Consider the following 18,769-nt stretch of genomic DNA (forward strand, 5'->3'; position numbering starts at 1 on the left):
GAAAATATCGACCACCTACCTGCTGTGCCACTGTCCCACATGTGCCCCAGAGAGACAAGAACTTGTCAAAGCTTTCCAAAAACTGGACAATCAGCCGCTTTCTGTGGAAGTGCTGCTGGAACACCGCCCGCATCGCCCGTCGGCCCATAAAGCGGTGAAGGCGCTTTTGTGTTTCTTAAGGACGACGGGTTTGTGCGACCATCTGTGACTATTAATGGAATTTCGGTAAGACCACACGCGTCAGCGAACTCGCCGCAATTTCCTTCTTTCCTTCCCTCCTCTCTCTCCCTGTGATATTTGCTTTCCCCTTTCCCATTCCCCCGGTGTAGGGTAGCCAACCGGACGTTATTCTGGTTAACCTCCCTGCCTTCTACTTTTCTCTTCCCTCCTCGTCCTCTTGTGCCTGCATTGACATTTGTCTGCAAGCAATGGACGCATTTTGTTGCACAATAGAAAACAATGCCCGCTCAATTACAGTGGCATTGATTACGTTGTGTTTCTATTTGCGTGCCCCAGCCGGAGATTGGACTGTAAGAAACAAGGGCAAGTCAGAGCCGGTTGTTACGTGATACATGCCGATAATTCCCGTTTGTGTGCTGGGGCACCACATTTGTAATACTTTTCAATATGGCCAGCATAGACAAGATTCCTGTTATGAACACGCTTCCTACGTGCATCTTACAAAAATTGTTTTGATTAATATGAAGCTCCGTTTGAGCGCAATTCTTCGTTGTCATGCTCGTGAAAATAGTGTCGGTGGCACGAGGAAGGCGTCCGTGATAATGATACAGATAAGTCCCAAATATTGCATAAACCCATGTGGAGGATACGCCGATAATAACGTATTCGGTGAAACATCACTTGTAGTAGAATTTGTGGCATATGTGCTTGATAATCGCCACGTGGGACCTTGAAGGCGTCTCATCTGGCGTGAAACGCGAGATGCCATTACCACGGCAACAGCATTGTAACTCGCGACCTAAATGTTGATTTATACAAAAATATTCTTGCAGAACGCATTTCGAGACCATTGTCAAAATTAATGCCATTGGCTTTCAAGCACTGTATCGACATGCCACATTGCTACGGTACCTTCATTTATAACTTGTTCTTGTCCTCATGAGATCGCATTTACATGGCATATGTGACACACACTGTTTCCGGGATCGGCTCACTTTGCTATGACGCTCTGTCAGGGTCGCCAATGACCATGGAAGCATTATTATTATTATTTGTTTTGAACACATATACACATATACACACGTATTAGGAAAGGGAAAGCGAGGGGCAGGCTGGCAACTGCCACTGGAAGGGGCACAACGCCTGCCTACTCTTCTGAAGGGAGGTGACAGCAACACAGAAATAGAGGATAGGAAGGAGGGGAGGAAAACGGAAAGAGGAAAGGAGAGCAACCGCTAGGACACTGCAACAGGACAAATCTAAAGACTAAAGTAGAACTCAGCATCCGGAATTACAGTGACGCCGCGTCCAACAGCCTCCACAATTATCAACCACATTCATGGCTAGTTCGCTATGCGGCTAATTGTGTTCTCCACGATGAGACGCCAAGTAAAGCTGCACGTAATCACGGTTTCACCGTTAGTCGGTTCACAATATACACTATAAGGTGTTTGAACCCGCCACCTCCCATCTTCGAAGGAAGAAGCCTTAGAACACAGTACAGATCACACACAGTAGGGCCGGTCACTGAAGGTCACGCTACTACAGAATGTTCAATGTTCATGCTACAAACGTGAACCTAAGTTAGTTACTTCTATAAAGGTTAGTAGGGCGCGATGGGCCTGATCACGTTTAGATGCACAGCCACTGGGGTATAAACATTCCTCGAGTGTCGCACACCGCAGGCCAAGGAGATGATAGTTTCTCGCTAGCGACATGCGCTGCGCACTGAAAGCGGGACACTCAAGTATAAGGTGCTGAAGTGTCTCGTAGCAGCCACAAGACGTACACAATGGACTTTCCGCACGCCCTTGTCTGTATAAACGTTCCTGCGCGTTCACGCAACCAACCCTCAGCTTGAGCAGTTGTGCTCTAGCGCGACGAGGCAAGCCTCGACCACGAACACGGGGCGGGAACGTTCCATTTGCGACGCGCTGATCTGGATGCTGCTTGAGTAGGTGGCGACGAATCAGCAGACGAGCGTCATCAAGCTTGCACAAAATTTCCGGGCAGTCACAGTTGTTATGAACGCAACTTGAAGCGAGCCGATCAGCCTCTTCATTTCCGGTGATTCCTACGTGTGAAGGTATCCATTGAGCACCGAGAGATACCCCACGTTATGTAATTTTGCTCGCAGAGTCATTAAGACTGCGCACAAGTGGACAATCAAGCTCACTGCGTTGTAAACTGCTAAGGGCAGCACGGGAGTCCGTAAAGATGACGACCTTCGATGTAATTAACTCCTCTAGCACGTATTTCAATGCAACATTAATCGCTGCTAGTTCCGCAGTTGCTGACGAAGCATGGCGACGAGAACGGGACAAGCACGCAGTGGTGGCAATGTAATTCTGCCAATGAAACAATGAATATGGCTCGACAACGGGGTGACACTATGGAATGATTACGACAGTATAACGACGGCAGCGTGGCCTCAACGGCGCGAGGACAATGGGAGGACGATGAGTGTGTCACGACAACTGTAAGACGACGATGTTGTGACGAAGGCAGTATGATGACATTCGAACCACAAAGATGTAATGAACTTAAAGAAATAGGGTTAAAGGAGGCGCCCGATTTTTATTAGTTATACCATAAGAAGCCAACAAACACTGACACCAAAGACTACATAGCGGAAATTACATGTGCTTAATGAATGAAATATAGGAACGATAAACTAATGGAAATCAAAGTGGAGGCAAAAACAACTTGCCGCAGTTGGGGAACGATCCCACAACCTTCGCATTTCGCGTGCGACGTTCTACCGATTGAGGTACCCCGGCGCCGTTTCCTCGCGCGCTTTCTTGGGGGTTTATGCTTCGTAGTAGAACCCTGGCAGTGTTAGCCAGCGCAACCACTCAGAGGCCTTGGCGACGGATATGGAACATCCTTTCTGCCGCAGGCGTCACGAGAACGTGGACTTTTTGGGTGATGGCAACGGGTCAATGAACCCACTCATGCAACCTGAAGGCATTAGTGCTTCCGGATTCTAGACCCTCGTTATGTCATAAGCGAGAAGAAAGGGAAGGATGTGAAAGGGAAGGGGAGAAAATGCGAAGTATGTGCCATCGTTCCTCACCTGCGGCAAGTTGTTGTTTCATTCCCTTTCATTTCCATTTCTTTACCGTTTCGTTATTTCATTTATTAAACACAAGTTATTTCCCCTACGTTGTCTTTGGTGTCAGTGTTTGTTGGCTTGTTATGAAAAGATTGAATTGCGATCATGAAAGGGCTGCTCCGGCAACACCATGACGGCAAGACAAAGAATGCACGGCGACGACTCGGTGCCGACGGCGCAACGATGACTACGCCATGACAGCGCCTAAATGTCCTTTGGAGAACGTCCCAAAGCGAGATGACGTCCTTGTGGCGAATAAAGCAGTAATCTATAGTTTCCTGTACATTATGGAGACGACAGCGAACTGAAGATACAAACATGTCTGTCCTAGTTAACCAGGCTTCAACAGTTAGCGTTTGTAATGTAGAGAAAAGGGCATTTTAGAGACACGTGGAAGCACGTAATATCCAGGTAGCTGATGTAAAGTGATCGGTGTAACGGATGTGGAAAAGGCTTATCAATTAGACCTTTATAAAGAGTCTTCCGCGAGAAAAACAATGCGTATTCATTTGAGAACCTCACTGCTAGAAAGCGAACTCAGTGGTATACTTCACGCATGAATCCCTGCAGATATGGAGTCGAAGCAAGATTTGTAGAAATTGCTAAATTTGGTAAAACCTTGTCAACATTACCTTGGAAGAACGCCGATGTAATGGGTGACAACAACCATGAAAAAGGAAACAGCGAAACAGTAATTGTCTAGCAGAAAGGTGAACTACTACCGCTCCGCCTGCATTAAGTGGTCTGAAGATATAGCCACGCTTCATTGACTCATATGATGGTGAGCAAATTAAGGTTGCAAAGATTCGGTGGAACCACTGAATGTAAACCGTGGAACAATAAGTATTTGTAGTGCATAGAAGAGTTACTTCAGATGGTTTGACAACTGAAATACTTTCATTATCTCGCATTCACCTTGTTCACGTTTTGCTCATCGTCTTGAATTTCCATCTCCCGCATTCCCCGTCTTTTCTCTGGATTTCATTATCAAAGGCATTTCCAACCGGACTGGTACCAATGGTGATAAAGTGCATGTCCTGCCTCCCTTTTATAGAACTGTTTACAGTAACACTTATAATGCGAATTGTTTTTGTTCAGGTAGACGCGGCTATGCCTATCTTGGCTGCTATGTAAATGCTGTACGCGTGTGTTTTATAGTTGTAATAAATACCATGACAGAAGAAAAAATGCGGCTGTGGCCTAGCGGTTGCAGCATCGGTATGCTGCGCTGGGTGACAAGGTTCGAATCCTGACGGATGCTGTGCTTCATTATTTTAAGTCAATGCATAGAATGCGGCGAGAACATGACCATAGTTCGAAGATACCGACCAACCAAGGCCAAACTGTGCAATGGAAGAAAATGAAGGCTTCGTTTTAAAAGCGTTTGAAACACTGGCGCAGTAAGCCGTCTAGAAATCATTGAAAGTCACGCTTCTCCCTAGTTGCGTATAGCTATCATCATCACTACCACGCACTGTAAGCGAAAGTGCTCACTATTGATTCGCACGTCTGCAATATCTTTCCTGAGTTGCTCAGTAATACATACCTATGGTAAACATGTATCTAGGTACAAAAGCGTACACGAACGATCACAAAGAATTAAAGTTCAGAAAAACCGAACCAGTGCCGCGGTAGGGTGCAAAGAAGGACTTGTGGCTTCGTTCAGTGATGACGAAGATAGTTTGAAATTAAGATAAAATAGGGCCCCTTTACGACCCCGTGAAATACATTTGATAGTATGTTCCTCATCGCGGGACACGGCAATCTCGCGCTAGAATGACGAGAACATTTACGAAACTGTACAGTGTGCCTCGAGGCGGCATATCAGCGTTGCGAACATGGTACTCGTAGAGCTGAATTGAAAGCTACACTAACCAGGTAGTGTAATAATCAGCCATAGCCATAGGCGTAGGTGGATGGTTGTCCATGAATTTTAACTAATTGCTTTTATAACCCATCAAATACCTACAAGTATTCCCAATTTCATAATTGCAGGTGTGTTCTCGGTTTAATTTTTGTTTCAGAACCAGCCTTGCTTACAAAGTTTTCGTTCAATGGTCACACAACGCCCGGAAAGCTCGTAGAAGCATTCGCTGTAGCTTCTTTCACCGGGGCCGGAAGGTATGAATCTTATGACTCTTAACTCCCTCTCCGCTTAGGAGCAATGACACCGTGATGTGGACTGCGATTTTTTACTAACTGTGTACAGCTAACTGCGCATACACTACATCATTGGTATCGCTGCTGTCTTGCTTGTACATATGGAGAATCTGCGCATTTATCGCCCATTGCATATGTTTTCGCACTGTTGCCACAATTATGTGGCTTAGTTACAGCATATATGCGGTTTGAGAATTGAATGGGTGACGTGTAGAATGCATAGTTAACGGCTTTATTAACGCTTAGTCAATCTTATGGCATTGGGTGCCTCCTGAACCAAAGTAAAGATCACATGAGCGTTTTGTGCACTCGGTGGAAAATAAAAGTTAGCTGCATTAACGCTGCAAATAACGATACATGATTGGTTAGGTTGATCGAAATATTTATCTATTTTGCCCTCAGTGTCGTTCGGCATTATAAAGGTGGATGGTTTACACAAAAACTTATGGGGAAATAAACTACAAGTTTATGTACAGTATTTAGTAACTATACGATGTTACCTTAAAGTTTGGTCAGTAGAATAATACAACACAGCCATATTGTAAGCAACATAAGAACGACAAATACTAGTTCATACAAGTGCTTGCACACTTGTAAGCAAGTGTATACACCATGCTGGCCATATACTAGTGCACACACCCTATTAGCTAGGTCTCATCGAAAACTTTCATTGTTAATAATGGAAATAATATCTGCAAGAAGTTCACCCAATTCTTTTCACGAACTTGGCAACAGTGATTGTAAAAAGCATGCCGTGCTGCATGCACAAATGCTAAATTTATGCTTGTGATCAGTGTGCTTAGATGAATAATATGACCGTGACATGAAATTAAGATGTAGAGTAGGGTGGTGATGGTGCTTATGAAAAAATTGATAGGCGAGAAATTCTTGCAATTGTTGCCAGTAGCTGAAGAGCGAGATTTGATTTCATTGGAGACACGTTCTCAGCTTACTTGGAGTTCAAAGAATAAAACAGGTAATTTTTATTACTATAAGAGAATGCATTAGAATGCAAGAGGTCCCATATAGCGTATCATGTACCAAGTTCGGCCGCAAGAGGATTTCATAAAGTCATAATTTTTAAAGACATGTAGCTCGAGAAAAGTTACATTGTAAGTATCCCAGCGAGCAGCTCTCTTTCCTAATCGTGTATTAAACTTAATCTTTCCTGAACTTGTTGTTTCTTAAGCAACATTATTCAGATACTGCACAGGAAGGTTATTGCTAGATCGTGATACTCTCACAAATTTGCATTTGTTATTGTTAACTTCCATTTCTACCATCGGCACCAAATGGTGAAGGTAATAGGCTCGGCTCGAAACAGGCTGGTATTATGTTCGCTATATAGTTCTTTAAACATTACACAGTCGGCACCAATTAGATACATATCAAATGCTATTGCTAATGGTGAGTCATTACTATAGATGAGTTCTACAGAGGTCCCACGACTTAGCCTTGTGCCAATCAACACTGTACGTTGCTATGAGAAGAGTTATGGCCATTATAAGTTAAAATCAAGGAAGGACTAACGAGAAACGACTCGATCCACTTGAGGTTAGAATCAAGTTTTAGCTTGTTTAGTTTTCAAAGTAAACTCGTATGACCAATTTTGTCGAAGGCTTCTGAAAAAATCTAATACATTGCAATCGCCAAGGGAACAATGGTCAAGCTGTGGTGTAGTTTGTGAGTAAATTCTAGTAATCACGTAAAAATGTATACTTGCTATTCTTACTCTTTCTATTCTTACGTCTTGCTGCTGGATTTGTATAAAGGCACTTTTCCCTATTTCATTGGCGTATTTTAGCTAATATAATGAAACCAGAAGAAAATGTGCTTTTCAGTCATTTAGGATAGATGTTATCCAAGCCAGGTGACGATTGTACGAGGGTCAATCCAGAAACAAAATTCCCATTAATTATGTAGATCGACAACATAGATTATTCTCGTAGAAATTTACATCATTGGAAAGATGGGACATTGTTCTATTTTCTACACAATGGGCCATCTTTTTCTACGCATTTTTGTAGACGGTGCTTCAATTTCTGTATCGCAATGTCGTAGATCTCCGCCGCAACCCATTCATGAAGCATTTCACCTCTTCTTTAACTTCAACATCGCTCCGGAAGCGTTGGCCACTCAAATGTTCCTTCAACTTGGGAAAGAAGTAACAATCCTTAGGTGCGAGGTCTGGACTGTACGGTGGTTGGGCCATGACAGTCCACCCAAAATTTGTCAAAAGTTCCTGGGTTTGACGGGAGACGTGAAGTCGGACGTTGTCGTGAAGCAGCGTTACACCGGCTGCCAGTCATCCTTTCCTGCAGTTCTGGATAGCTCGCCTGGGTTTTCTTAGTGTTGCGCAATAACTGGTTGAGTTATTGCGCAACACTAACTGACCATGACTTTGCCAGCAGGAGTTTGTTTGAACGTATTTGCGACTGGTGGCCTTGGGTGACTCCACTGTTTGGATTTTTGTTTCGTTTCGGGAGTCAAATAACACACCCACGTTTCGTCTCCTGCAAAAAATGGAATCCAAGAATCGTTCCTTATATTCTTGACACTTTTGAAGAACCTGGCGAGCACAGTCAATGCCTTTCTCCTTGTGCTCTGATGTCAATAGCCGCGAGTCGACGAAAACATTCTTTTGAACCAGAATGGCGTGATAAAAAGGAAGGTAGACCGTCTTTCGAAACTTTGTTACAAAAATTAGCAGTGGCATAGCTCGGTTATGCCAGGATATACGTAGCGAAAGCTAAGGCATAGCATGGTTAGCCTTGTTAATCTTCATTGCAAGTCTAGATTAGTCTGGTTGTCTAGCTATGTTACGGCGTTTAGCCACTCGTTCGGTGCGTTCTTGCTCTGTTTCCTGGGCGATTCGTTTACTCTTCATATCATTACGATGTCGATTCCAGGCCTCCTCCTGCTTATCAGAATTGTCGCCGTCCATACTGCCGCCTCAACTGTGGTTGTGGCGCAAGCGAGCTCTCGTTTTCAATCATGCGCCATGTTATCAGGCATGTGACGCAGCTGGCGAAGCGAGCGAAGGCGAGCGCAAAGACGAGGAACACACTGTGACGTCATACAAAACTGGGATGGCGGAAAGGCGCGGCGCTGGGCAGCGGCGGAACACCTGCGGCTCGGCGCTACTAGCGGTGCATGCGCAGTAGAGACTATGGAGCGAGCGAAAAAGAAATATCCGCGGCGAGGCGCGCATTGTGACGTCATGTGCCTCCTCGGAGCACCGCCATGGCGAAATTGCAAGTTCGCCGCTAGTAAAGCTTTCGCTTTGAAAATGTCACAAAATAGAAAAAAAATGGTATAGAAGGATACTTTCTCCTGATGGAAGCGATCACATCACCATTGGCAAAGGCGGATGACGGGGACCCTGGATGGTAACAAACGACTCAACTTATCTTTTGATGATTGATAGTTACTCTAGCCCACATTGTTTTTAAATTAATGATGACAATGAGATGCGTTTCAAAATGGCAAGTGAGCCGCCACCAAGACTTTCTGCTCAGTCACGACCATATGCTGTGACTTGCTTACTATTACAAAAAGATTCGGGTTCATGAACGTCATTAGAAAGCCACGTTTCAGTCAGAGCTATTGTATTAGCAAAATATGTGCGGACTGCAGATGATGATGACCCATGGTTTTTGAGGACACTTCTTATGTTAGTATAAAGATTTCAATTATTTGCGCATGCGCACAAACCCTTGTGCGTTTCTAAATGTAGGGCCACGTTCCGGAGCAGCCACAGCGTTGTTGAGGCCTACGCTGCGTCAAACTGCGCTGCGTCAAACGGCTAAGAGTTACCAAACTCAATTAGCCGTATTTCACGGGCTAGTCGAGCTGCAGGTGGAAAGTCTTCACTAACTGCGATGCTAGATCTTAACTACATTCAAGGATGAAACATGAGAATGACATAGAGGGTTACGAACACGCTTGTCTGTGAACTCCTTGGACAGGGGCGTCTTGTCTTCTTGTGCGTTCCTGGCGCATTCAGTCATGAACGTCATTCGAAAGCTACGTTTCAGTCAGAGCTATTGTATTAGCGTATTATATGCGGACCTAGGATGATGATGACGCGTTGTTTCTGAGAACACTTCTGATGTTAGTATAAAGAATGCTGATTTCAATTATTTGCGCATGCGGACAACTCCTCGCACGTTACTAAATGTAGGAGCGCGTTGCAGAGGAGCACCAGTGCGGTTGAGGGCGACGCTGCGTCCTTGCACCTCCTGGGTACAAACCGAGCAGCGTGGTACATGTACCATTTGTTTTTTATAGCAGTTTTCTGTAGCTGAGTTTAAACTGGAGTTATCGTGATTAATATTTAGCAAACTCAATTAGTTTTTTTCACGGGCTAGTCGAGCTGCAGGTGAAAAGTCTTCACTAAATGTGATGTTAGATCTTAACTACATGCGGGGGATGAAACATGAGCCTGACATAGAGGGGTTACGAACGGGCGTGCCTGTGAACGCTTGCGACAGGCATGTCTACTCTTTTTGCGTGTTCCAGGCACATACCTTGACGCTGCCAATTTATTCATTTTTTCAGTGCAATGGTGGCCTGCATGGCGGAAGAGATGTCCGATCCTTCGCGCACCATACCAAGGTCACTCCTTGGTGGTCTTTTCCTCGTGACTGTGCTTCTTGTCTTGACGAACGTGGCCTACTTTGTGGTCCTGGACCTCGACAGTGTTATGGCTTCAGAGGCAACAGCAGTTGCCTTTGCCCGGGCCACATGGGGCACGGCGGGTGTTTACCTTGTGCCAGCAATTGTCTGTGTGTGCGCGTTCGGAACGATGAGTTCCAGTTTTCTCAGCCACAGCCGACTGCTCATGGCTGCCGCCCGCAAGAGGCACCTCCCTTGGGCATTCTCGCTCATCACGATGAACTCTTCACTGCCAATAGTTGCAATAGCCTCTAGGTGCTGCCTCGCCATACTCTTCGCCGTCACAGGCTCTGTGGGTTTACTGGTCAAAGGTGGCATGACAGTGCTTAGCCTCATGACTATAATGGTGATGCTAGCAATGCTCAGGCTGCGCGTGACCATGAAAGATGCCGAGAGACCCATCAGGGTGCCCACGTGGCTTGTCTTCGCCGACATCGCCATCTCCCTCGTGGTTGTCCTGGTCCCCGTCTTAGCAGCGACTCAAGTCTCGCAATACGCAATCGCACTCGGGTGTGTCCTCGCAGGCTTTCCCGCCTACGTCGCATTGAAGGCGGCCCAGCGGTCAAAGTTCGGAACAAGCATGAACAGGTTCCTACAGAGGCTGATGCTCAGTGTCCCGTGTGTTCATCGCTAGAAAATAATGTTAGAGAAATGCTGGCCGGCAGCATAATGCTCAACTCTGTTAATAAGCTTTTACGGTTGCATAATTGTACACGAGCGGTTAGTTGTAAACGAACAGTGCACACCACCATCTGAGCCGAGTGTAAAGTACGATGGCGTGCAACTCAGATACAGCAATATGTGCAAATAATTACCTAAAGGTAATAAAAGATCTGTTTTTTGTTTATTGTGGTGTTCATTAGGATACTTGAAAAGTGAGAAAATATGTCGTCAGCCGAGTTTTTCTTTGAAGGTAGTGGTGTTGTGCTACCAAACATCGGGAGAAATTGTAGATTCCCCCAAACATGGACAGAAATTTGAACCAAAAGAAAAAACAAATCATGTGTCGATTTCACATGAGGCTATGACAAGCTCTCACAGGGACGGCGAGTGCAAAGAAAGAAAAGGTGGCACTAACTTTTGACAAAATATTGTGTTAGGAGGCAAACGATAAAGGACAGTATTAAAAAATCTGGGCATGTCTCATTGGGCATATATTCATGCCTATTTCGCAAGCAGCTGCTGCCCAATCAATGCAAGCCTGTGTTAAGCGTCTGCGTCACTAAAGACAAAATGAATAAGTTATGTGGTAGCTACTGGCGTATTTCGCTGTTATATATGTTTATAGCAGACTAGAATCGACAAGCTAGTTCAAATGCGACATAATCTCCGCCAGCGACACGTCACACAAACTTTAAATAAAGAAAAAAGGACAGCGTTTTTCCAATACCAGTAGAAAGCGTTTCTTTGCTACAGTGACTCGGATGACGCTTACTGGATGCATCAGATACAAAACGAAGCAAAGCAATACAAGTTGTTTCACTTAAGTTGAGCCAACCTTTAAAAGTATGCAAATGCTGCGTAGCTGGACAGAACCAAAGTAATGTTTGCTGTCGCTTGGAGATACTCAGATTATTTTTTTTTCATTCCGCCCAAATAGATAATTAGTCGGTAATTACTCAGAATGTCAGTTATTATAATTAGATGAAAAGTGTCAATAAGAATATTGTAAAGCAACAGGGGAAACTCCCGATACATCTTTCTGTTGCTCAATACGTGCTAAATAAAAGTTTTTTTTTTCTCGAGCGTGAAAGAAAGTTGGGATATAATTGAGCTTTCTCATCGTGTTCGGCCAGAGCAGCGAGAACGAAGCTTTAGACAACGACATTCACGGTGGGCTACCCTCGTACTAGTAGGCGTGCCATGCTGCTTCACATGTTTCATAGTATAATGTGTGTGTTCAATGATTTCAGCTACATATTAAAAAAAAAAACATCAAAAGTGTTTGACAAAGATGTGCTTTCCGCAAGATGAGCTCGAGCTGCAATGTCCCATTGTTTTCATAACACATTGGCGAGAGGCACGAAGTGTAGAGTGAAACAAACATCATGCTAAATTTTACACCACACATTGTGTGCTCTTGATATTTCTGCTTAACATTTGGTGTTCTTTGACGTCCGCTGCTTGCATTCATTGAAAGCGCAGTGTAGAAAGTGTAGTTTTCATGCTACCTTATAAAAATGGCTTCGGGTAGGTAGGCGGAGCTAAACTATTCTACGGCAAGTAAAAAGTCGCAACCTGCTACACTAACTACAGTGTAGATAAAAAAATTGCCCTGTTGACTTTAAGAAGCACCAGCTTTAAACCGTAAGGTGATTAATTAGAGATGGCGTTGGAACTGTAATTGCAGAACAAGTGTGATTCATTCTGCACGCAGTAGCTTCTTCTGAGGCAGCAGGGAGGGAGAGGGAGTGTATATGCATATGCACGTCTTGAGTGTGCATTTGCGTGTGCTTGAGTTTGTGTGTTCGCCCGTGCTTGTGTCTCCGTATTTCAGTCTGCGTGCGCATGAGCGCGTTTTTGCGTCTGCAAGCATGCGCTCATTTGTGTATGAGTGCATTTCCATGTGGGAGCGTGCGTGCGCACGCACATTTCTTGTCATGTGTGCATGCGTGGGCGCGTGTAAATCTGCATGGAGGCAAACATGCCTGCTATCTGTGCGTCTGTATGCTTGAGAGAGAGAGAGAGAGATAGAGTGGTGAATATCTGTGTGTATAGGTGTGTGTGAGAAGCTAGCCTTTCCAAACTTGCACCTACTGTCGGGTGCAAATAAAGTATAGACATTAAAATGTGGGGTTCTTACGTGTCAAAATCACAATCTGATTATGAGGTACACTGTAGTGGGATACTCCAGAATAATTTTGACCACCTGGGGCTCTTTAAGTTCCACATAAATCTAAGTACATGGGTGTTTTCGCATTCCGCCCCAACCGAAATGCGGCAGCCGTGGCCGGGATTTGATCCCGCGACCTCGTACTTAGCAGCCCAACACCACAGACACTAAGCAAGCATGGCGCAGATATAGAGTTTACTTGAACGTTATTTATGTCCACAGAGACAAGAACGAATGGCACTGTCTTTATACCACTATCACTTTCTGAAAGCGAAACCGATGCATGAAGACAAAAATATTAGGAGCCATTCCACTCTGTAAAGATGGATGACCAGCTAAGCTGCAACACATCACACATGATTAGACAAGGGGTCTTGTATTTATTTTCACCATTTGGTAATGATAGTGATGATAGCCTTATGATTACTGTTATATATACGGGTTGGTCCGGTTACCTTAGAATCTTGGCCAAAGTTCAATCAATGCACGACCATTGTTGCTTAATTGAGTTAATTCGATTGGTATAGCACTTCAAACGAAATTCGTCTTGCACAAATTCAGTGAATAATTTATTTTCTAGGTTTGGAATACCCACATTGAAGTCTCCTATGGTGATCAAAGGGATAGTGTCATCGCGGCTAAACAATGCAAAGTGCGTGGTCATGAACTTCTCAGTACCACACTTGGCTGTGCCTGAATTATATATATAGACAGTGGATATCATAATTACGTCTTTCGTTTGCACGGCACAGATAACCCCACAGTCGGTGCCCCTCTCCTCTTACGAAGCATGTTGTATGGTTGCGCATACGTTTCCTCCTCTGCATATACGGCAATGCCTTCTGCGCTTGAGGCCATATGCGGTTCACAAATGATTCCAGCATACCCATCGACGTGACACAACGCATCTTTATTATTATTATTATTATTATTATTATTATTATTATTATTATTATTATTATTATTATTATTATTATTATCATTATTATTATTATTATTATTATTATTATTATTATTATTATTATTATTATTATTATTATTATTATTATTATTATTATTATTATTATTATAGCAGAGGCTGTGTTATGTTCCCCAAATTTTTAATGACTTACCAGGGGAAATGTTTTCCGCAACATCAAAAAAAATGCTAAACATCATGGTTCACTCATTGTAACACGGTTCCTATATGCCTGAAAAATGTTCATGATCAGGCACGAATTGTTAAAATACTGTCCCTTGCTCTTTATTTTTCATTTCTTGTTGATGTTACTTTTCCTAACTTTTTGCACCTTGGTCACTATTGATTTCATGTTAGTATTGTGTTGATATATTGTGTTTATATTATGTTCTTATTTTATGTTTTACTGCACGTCCGTCTGCCGACTTTGCCGGGCCAAGTCCCTCAAGCCACTAGAGGCTTTGACAGGCCCGTTTCATTGCCCTGTATACGTTATGTGCAATAAAAGATTTATTATTATTATTATTATTATTATTATTATTATTATTATTATTATTATTATTATTATTATTATTATTATTATTATTGGCTGAGCACTTGAAGCCTGTTTCATCTCCGTCGCATGACAGCCCGATACTCCGCAACCTCCAGGTTCGGCCAACATTCTTGCTCCCTGACACGGCAAATGCATTTCGGAGCAGAGGTACACAGCTTCGCTGTGAAAGCACCTGTGCAGTCAGTATTGCCGCCCTGTGTTTTGTCTCGATGGCACCATCACCATCGGCACGGTCCCGCGAGAAGCTGCTAGTGGTTCGTATTCGTTATCTTCCTTGTCTCTTGACGGCGATGACGCGCTAAAACTGCACCATCATAGCGTCATGCATCCCTTCTTCAACCAAGCCAGCTTTCGGCGGCACACTTTCGCTGTTGTATTGACATTAAAGCTTTAAACTGGGCCGCGATGTTGTAGCGATGCCTTATGCCTTATTCTATGCTATTATTATCATCTACATCACACGGCCGCCTGATGCCGTTGATAATGTGGGCAGACCTTCGCTCTGACCACTGGCCAAGCACGAAAAGCCTGAAAAAGCATAGAATCGGAAAAGGCATCACTACAAAATACCGGCCCTGCTTGATTTCGAAAAAAAAAACAATTGCAGTACATCAAAAGCGGGCTGGCCGCAAGCAACGTACTCATAGAGCGATGCTCTTCATGACGTTACCACAAAAGACTGGGCTCGGTGAGGTCGCCTTTAAAGACGTTCTTTTTCAGCGTCAGTTATGCTTTCAGAGTTTATATGTAAAACATTTCTAAAACAGAAGCATGATTATCAATTATTCGCTCAGCTAGTTAATCTCGAGGACAGGAGCCAAGCTACTCATGTTCGTTAGCCGCCTCAGATCAATTATTGACAATTTAATTATCGTACTTTCGTTTATTAAGCGAACAAGTGCTCAACTAACTCCGTATCTAGAGGGTACCGATTTCAACACTCGAATGATAACAATAATGTCAGCAAGATTTACCTTGCCCTATTAATGTTTGACACCGTTAAAAAATAGCTGCCTGGATATTCATGGTGCAGTACGCTTCTGATAAAGTAGGCGCGAATGCTTCGACGGGTTTTCTTGGCCCAATTCAAGTTCATGAACTTAAGCACATGCGCCCAACAGTACACTTCTGCTTTTACGACGGACTCTCCTACGTTATACAAGAAGCACTTCAGCGCTACGGTATATCACACAAGGTGTGCGAGAATATTGTGCACGCTCCCGATTACATATATGAGCGTTGGTGGCATCAGGCTCGGTTTCCTGGCGTCATTAAGAATAAAAACAGCTTGCTGGCAAAAATCAATGGAAACATTTTAGTACATTGTACCAAATACAGTAGCGCACATGTGCGTGTTAGAACAAAAAGTACTGAAGTATTGGGATGAGTGTTTTGCGGAATATATTTTAACCTGCTATTGTTAAAAGAAAGAAAAAATACCACGATTTTTTTCTATAATTAATGCTGATATACGTATGCAGTCAATGGAAACATGAGTTCCGACCTAGTGCCCGTGGTGGTAGCAGCCCCAAACCACACGGCTACATAGGCAGACGAAATATTGGTTTATTAGGGCGAAAGTGTAAAGCGGCTCGTTGCAACGGCTCATAACCGAAAGAAGAACGATATAATCAGGAATGGCTCATACCCTCGTAAGCAAGCAAATATGCAATCGCTGAATAGGAATGAAGAAACAAGAGGAAAAAAGAACGAAGGAAATAAAGAAACAAAAGAACGAGAGAGAGAAGAAAGAAAGAAAGAAAGAAAGAAAGAAAGAAAGAAAGAAAGAAAGAAAGAAAGAAAGGAAGAAACGTGAAAAGAAAGAAAGAGAGAGAGAAAAAAAACATTTATTTGTCATGAGATTGGGCGACTTCCGCACAGGGTGGAGCCCTTAGTTCAGGGCCCCATTGGCTCGCGCCACTCCGCGTGCACACCGGATCAGCCGTCGCTGCTCTTGCGGGTCTGAGCTGGTCAGCGCAGTCTCCCAGGAGGAAGGGGAAGGTGAAGGAATAGGGGAGTAGCCCGGAGGGTGTGGGCACTCCCAGGTGCAATGATATACTGTGGGCTTTGCTCCACAATAGGGACAGTATGAGGGATATTGTGTGGGGTGGAAGAGGTGAAGATAAAAGAGGCAGGGAAATGAATTAGTTTGCAGCTGTCGCCACGCGACGGCATCTTCTCGATTAAGGGAATTATGTGGTGGAGGGAAGTGTCTCGTGGTATCTCTGTAATATTGTAGAGTTTCAGTATAGTTCAGTGGTTCTGTCGGTGCGTCGTCTGGGTTGGACAGCTCTTCCAATGGCGCCCGGTTAGCGAGCTCTCGGGCTACCGCATTAGCGCATTCATTACCATGGAGAGAGGCGTGTCCAGGTGTCCAGACGATACGCACCCTGTGTAACGCTGTGGGGTGTAATGATGTAAGGATGCGGTGTGTGTAGGGTGTCATTCTCCCCTATGCCAAAGTCCTGCAGGCGGTCTGAGAATCAGTGACCACAGTGATAGGTCCATACGGCGCCGACATGGTTGAAGCGTGTACGATGGCTAGGGCAATAGCAACCTCTTCCGCCGTGCCACTGTCCACAGTGTTGAGCATGGCCGAAGCTCTCAGAATGTCTCCACTATCTAGTACGACTAGACATAGGGCGCGTTTCTGTGGGTAGCGGGCCACGTCGGTGTATAGGACTGGAGTGTTCGATGTGTCATCACCAAATAGGCGAGCCAGGGTTTGTGCTCTTGCCTTTCGTCGACCTTTATGACGGGCAGTGTGCATATTCTGTGGAATTGGGGGCACGTGGATTTTGTTGCGAATGCTAAGCGGAAGAAGTGTGCGGTTTTCCTGTCGTGGTTTTCTTGGTATTTGGTATCCTAGTTGGGATTGAATGAGGCACCCTTGCATTGTTCGTTGCCGACGTTGAAATGTTGCTGGGCTAGACATGTTGCTGGGTTAGTCAGTTCATAATGCTGGGACCCTACCGCGGCGGCGGCACCAACGGCACGAATGCGCCTAGAGCGTCTGGATAATTGCAATTGCCACAAAGACAAAGGAAGAACGTGAGAACGAAGAAAAGAAAAAAAGCATGGCAATTGCACGCATCCTATGTGGTACAGCGCTCGGATAAGCTCCATCTATTTCTGCATGCGATTCAATGCTCACTGCTTTCCGCTGGATGAAATTTAGCGTTCTCTCGTTCCAACCCCGTATTTTGCGCACTTTGTCTTTGCTCTTTTGTCTTCTCCGCTCTATTTGAACGCTTTCTCTTTCTTGGATAAAGAGGAGCGGTGGTACTTCAGGCGACAGTTCTTGCCTTGTTTTCTTCTGCTCTTAATTCCTGACAATTCTTTAAATATGTTTCTAAGCAGATAACGATGATAATGAGCACAGGACCAACAAACAATAAAGAAAGAGAGTGAGTTGCAATAGTTTTTTTTTTATTATTGGACGAATCAGAGATAAAATGCAGAACAGCAGAAGCAGCTCTGAGAACATCATGAAATAGGAATTTAACACAATCGCGTACCCGTATGCATCAAGCTGACGGCTTAGCGCAAACCATCGATACTTTAAAGAAAAATGGTGAAAACGTGTTAGGCTTAATTACCCATTACCGCCTGCACATACAAAATGAACGTAGCTTTTCTTGTTTTCAATTCTTCACGGGCTGAGAAATGAGTGCTCAGCTCCTAGGTATCCTCTTGCTTCCTCTACCCAAGTACACACGGTTAAGCACTTACTTGCCAAATCCTGATTTCCTTTGTTTTCCACATTCTGCTATCTCTGCAGCTGCTGTCCCTGAGTGACAGCACTGCATGCACCGTGAGTCATGCTACCTTTTTTTATCTCTTGAAGCACGTAGCAGTACCGAACTGAACAGCTGGAAAAAATGCACGACTACGCGACCACTATGTAACATTCCCACATTTGAAAAACCTCGCAAGACAGGTTCGAGAGTTATTAAACGTTTGACAGGCATTTTTATTTTTCGGTTGGAGAGCTGATACTCGCTATCGGATGTAGGTGGCAACTGTGCAAACGTCTGTCGTCTAGTTCATATGATGTTTTTATTTGAGTGTGTAGCTTTCAAATTCTTTGTTCTTGTTCGAGCATTACGGCCCGTAATTTCCTGTCGACTGCATCAAAACTGCGTCCCGGTGGCCGATAGTACGGAGGCAATGTGTGCATCTCCGGATTTCGCAGCATGGGCTCTCTGGTTTTCAAAAAGCTCCGAGGGAAGACCAATATGAGCGACCACAGAGGTGTGTGGATGGCTTATGGCAACAATTTTCGTAATA

The 18,769-nt window shown here is 44.3% G+C and overlaps 2 protein-coding genes across 3 annotated transcripts in view; one reads left to right on the forward strand and one right to left on the reverse strand.

Annotated features, from left to right (window-relative positions):
- Positions 1-10,915, forward strand: part of LOC139050679 (b(0,+)-type amino acid transporter 1-like) — a 51,820-nt gene extending 40,905 nt beyond the window's left edge. For both annotated transcript variants that reach the window (XM_070527280.1, XM_070527281.1), the window contains 2 exons: positions 5,320-5,416; positions 10,016-10,915. In XM_070527280.1, coding sequence (XP_070383381.1) covers positions 5,320-5,416; positions 10,016-10,766 — 848 coding nt within the window. In that variant the 3' untranslated portion in view covers positions 10,767-10,915. The remainder of the gene's footprint in view (positions 1-5,319; positions 5,417-10,015) is intronic.
- LOC139051035 (b(0,+)-type amino acid transporter 1-like) overlaps positions 1-18,769 on the reverse strand; it is a 228,778-nt gene that overhangs the window by 185,837 nt on the left and 24,172 nt on the right. The window lies entirely within an intron of this gene.

Source organism: Dermacentor albipictus, chromosome 10, assembly GCF_038994185.2.
Source record: "Dermacentor albipictus isolate Rhodes 1998 colony chromosome 10, USDA_Dalb.pri_finalv2, whole genome shotgun sequence".
Taxonomy (NCBI): Eukaryota; Metazoa; Arthropoda; class Arachnida; order Ixodida; family Ixodidae; genus Dermacentor; species Dermacentor albipictus.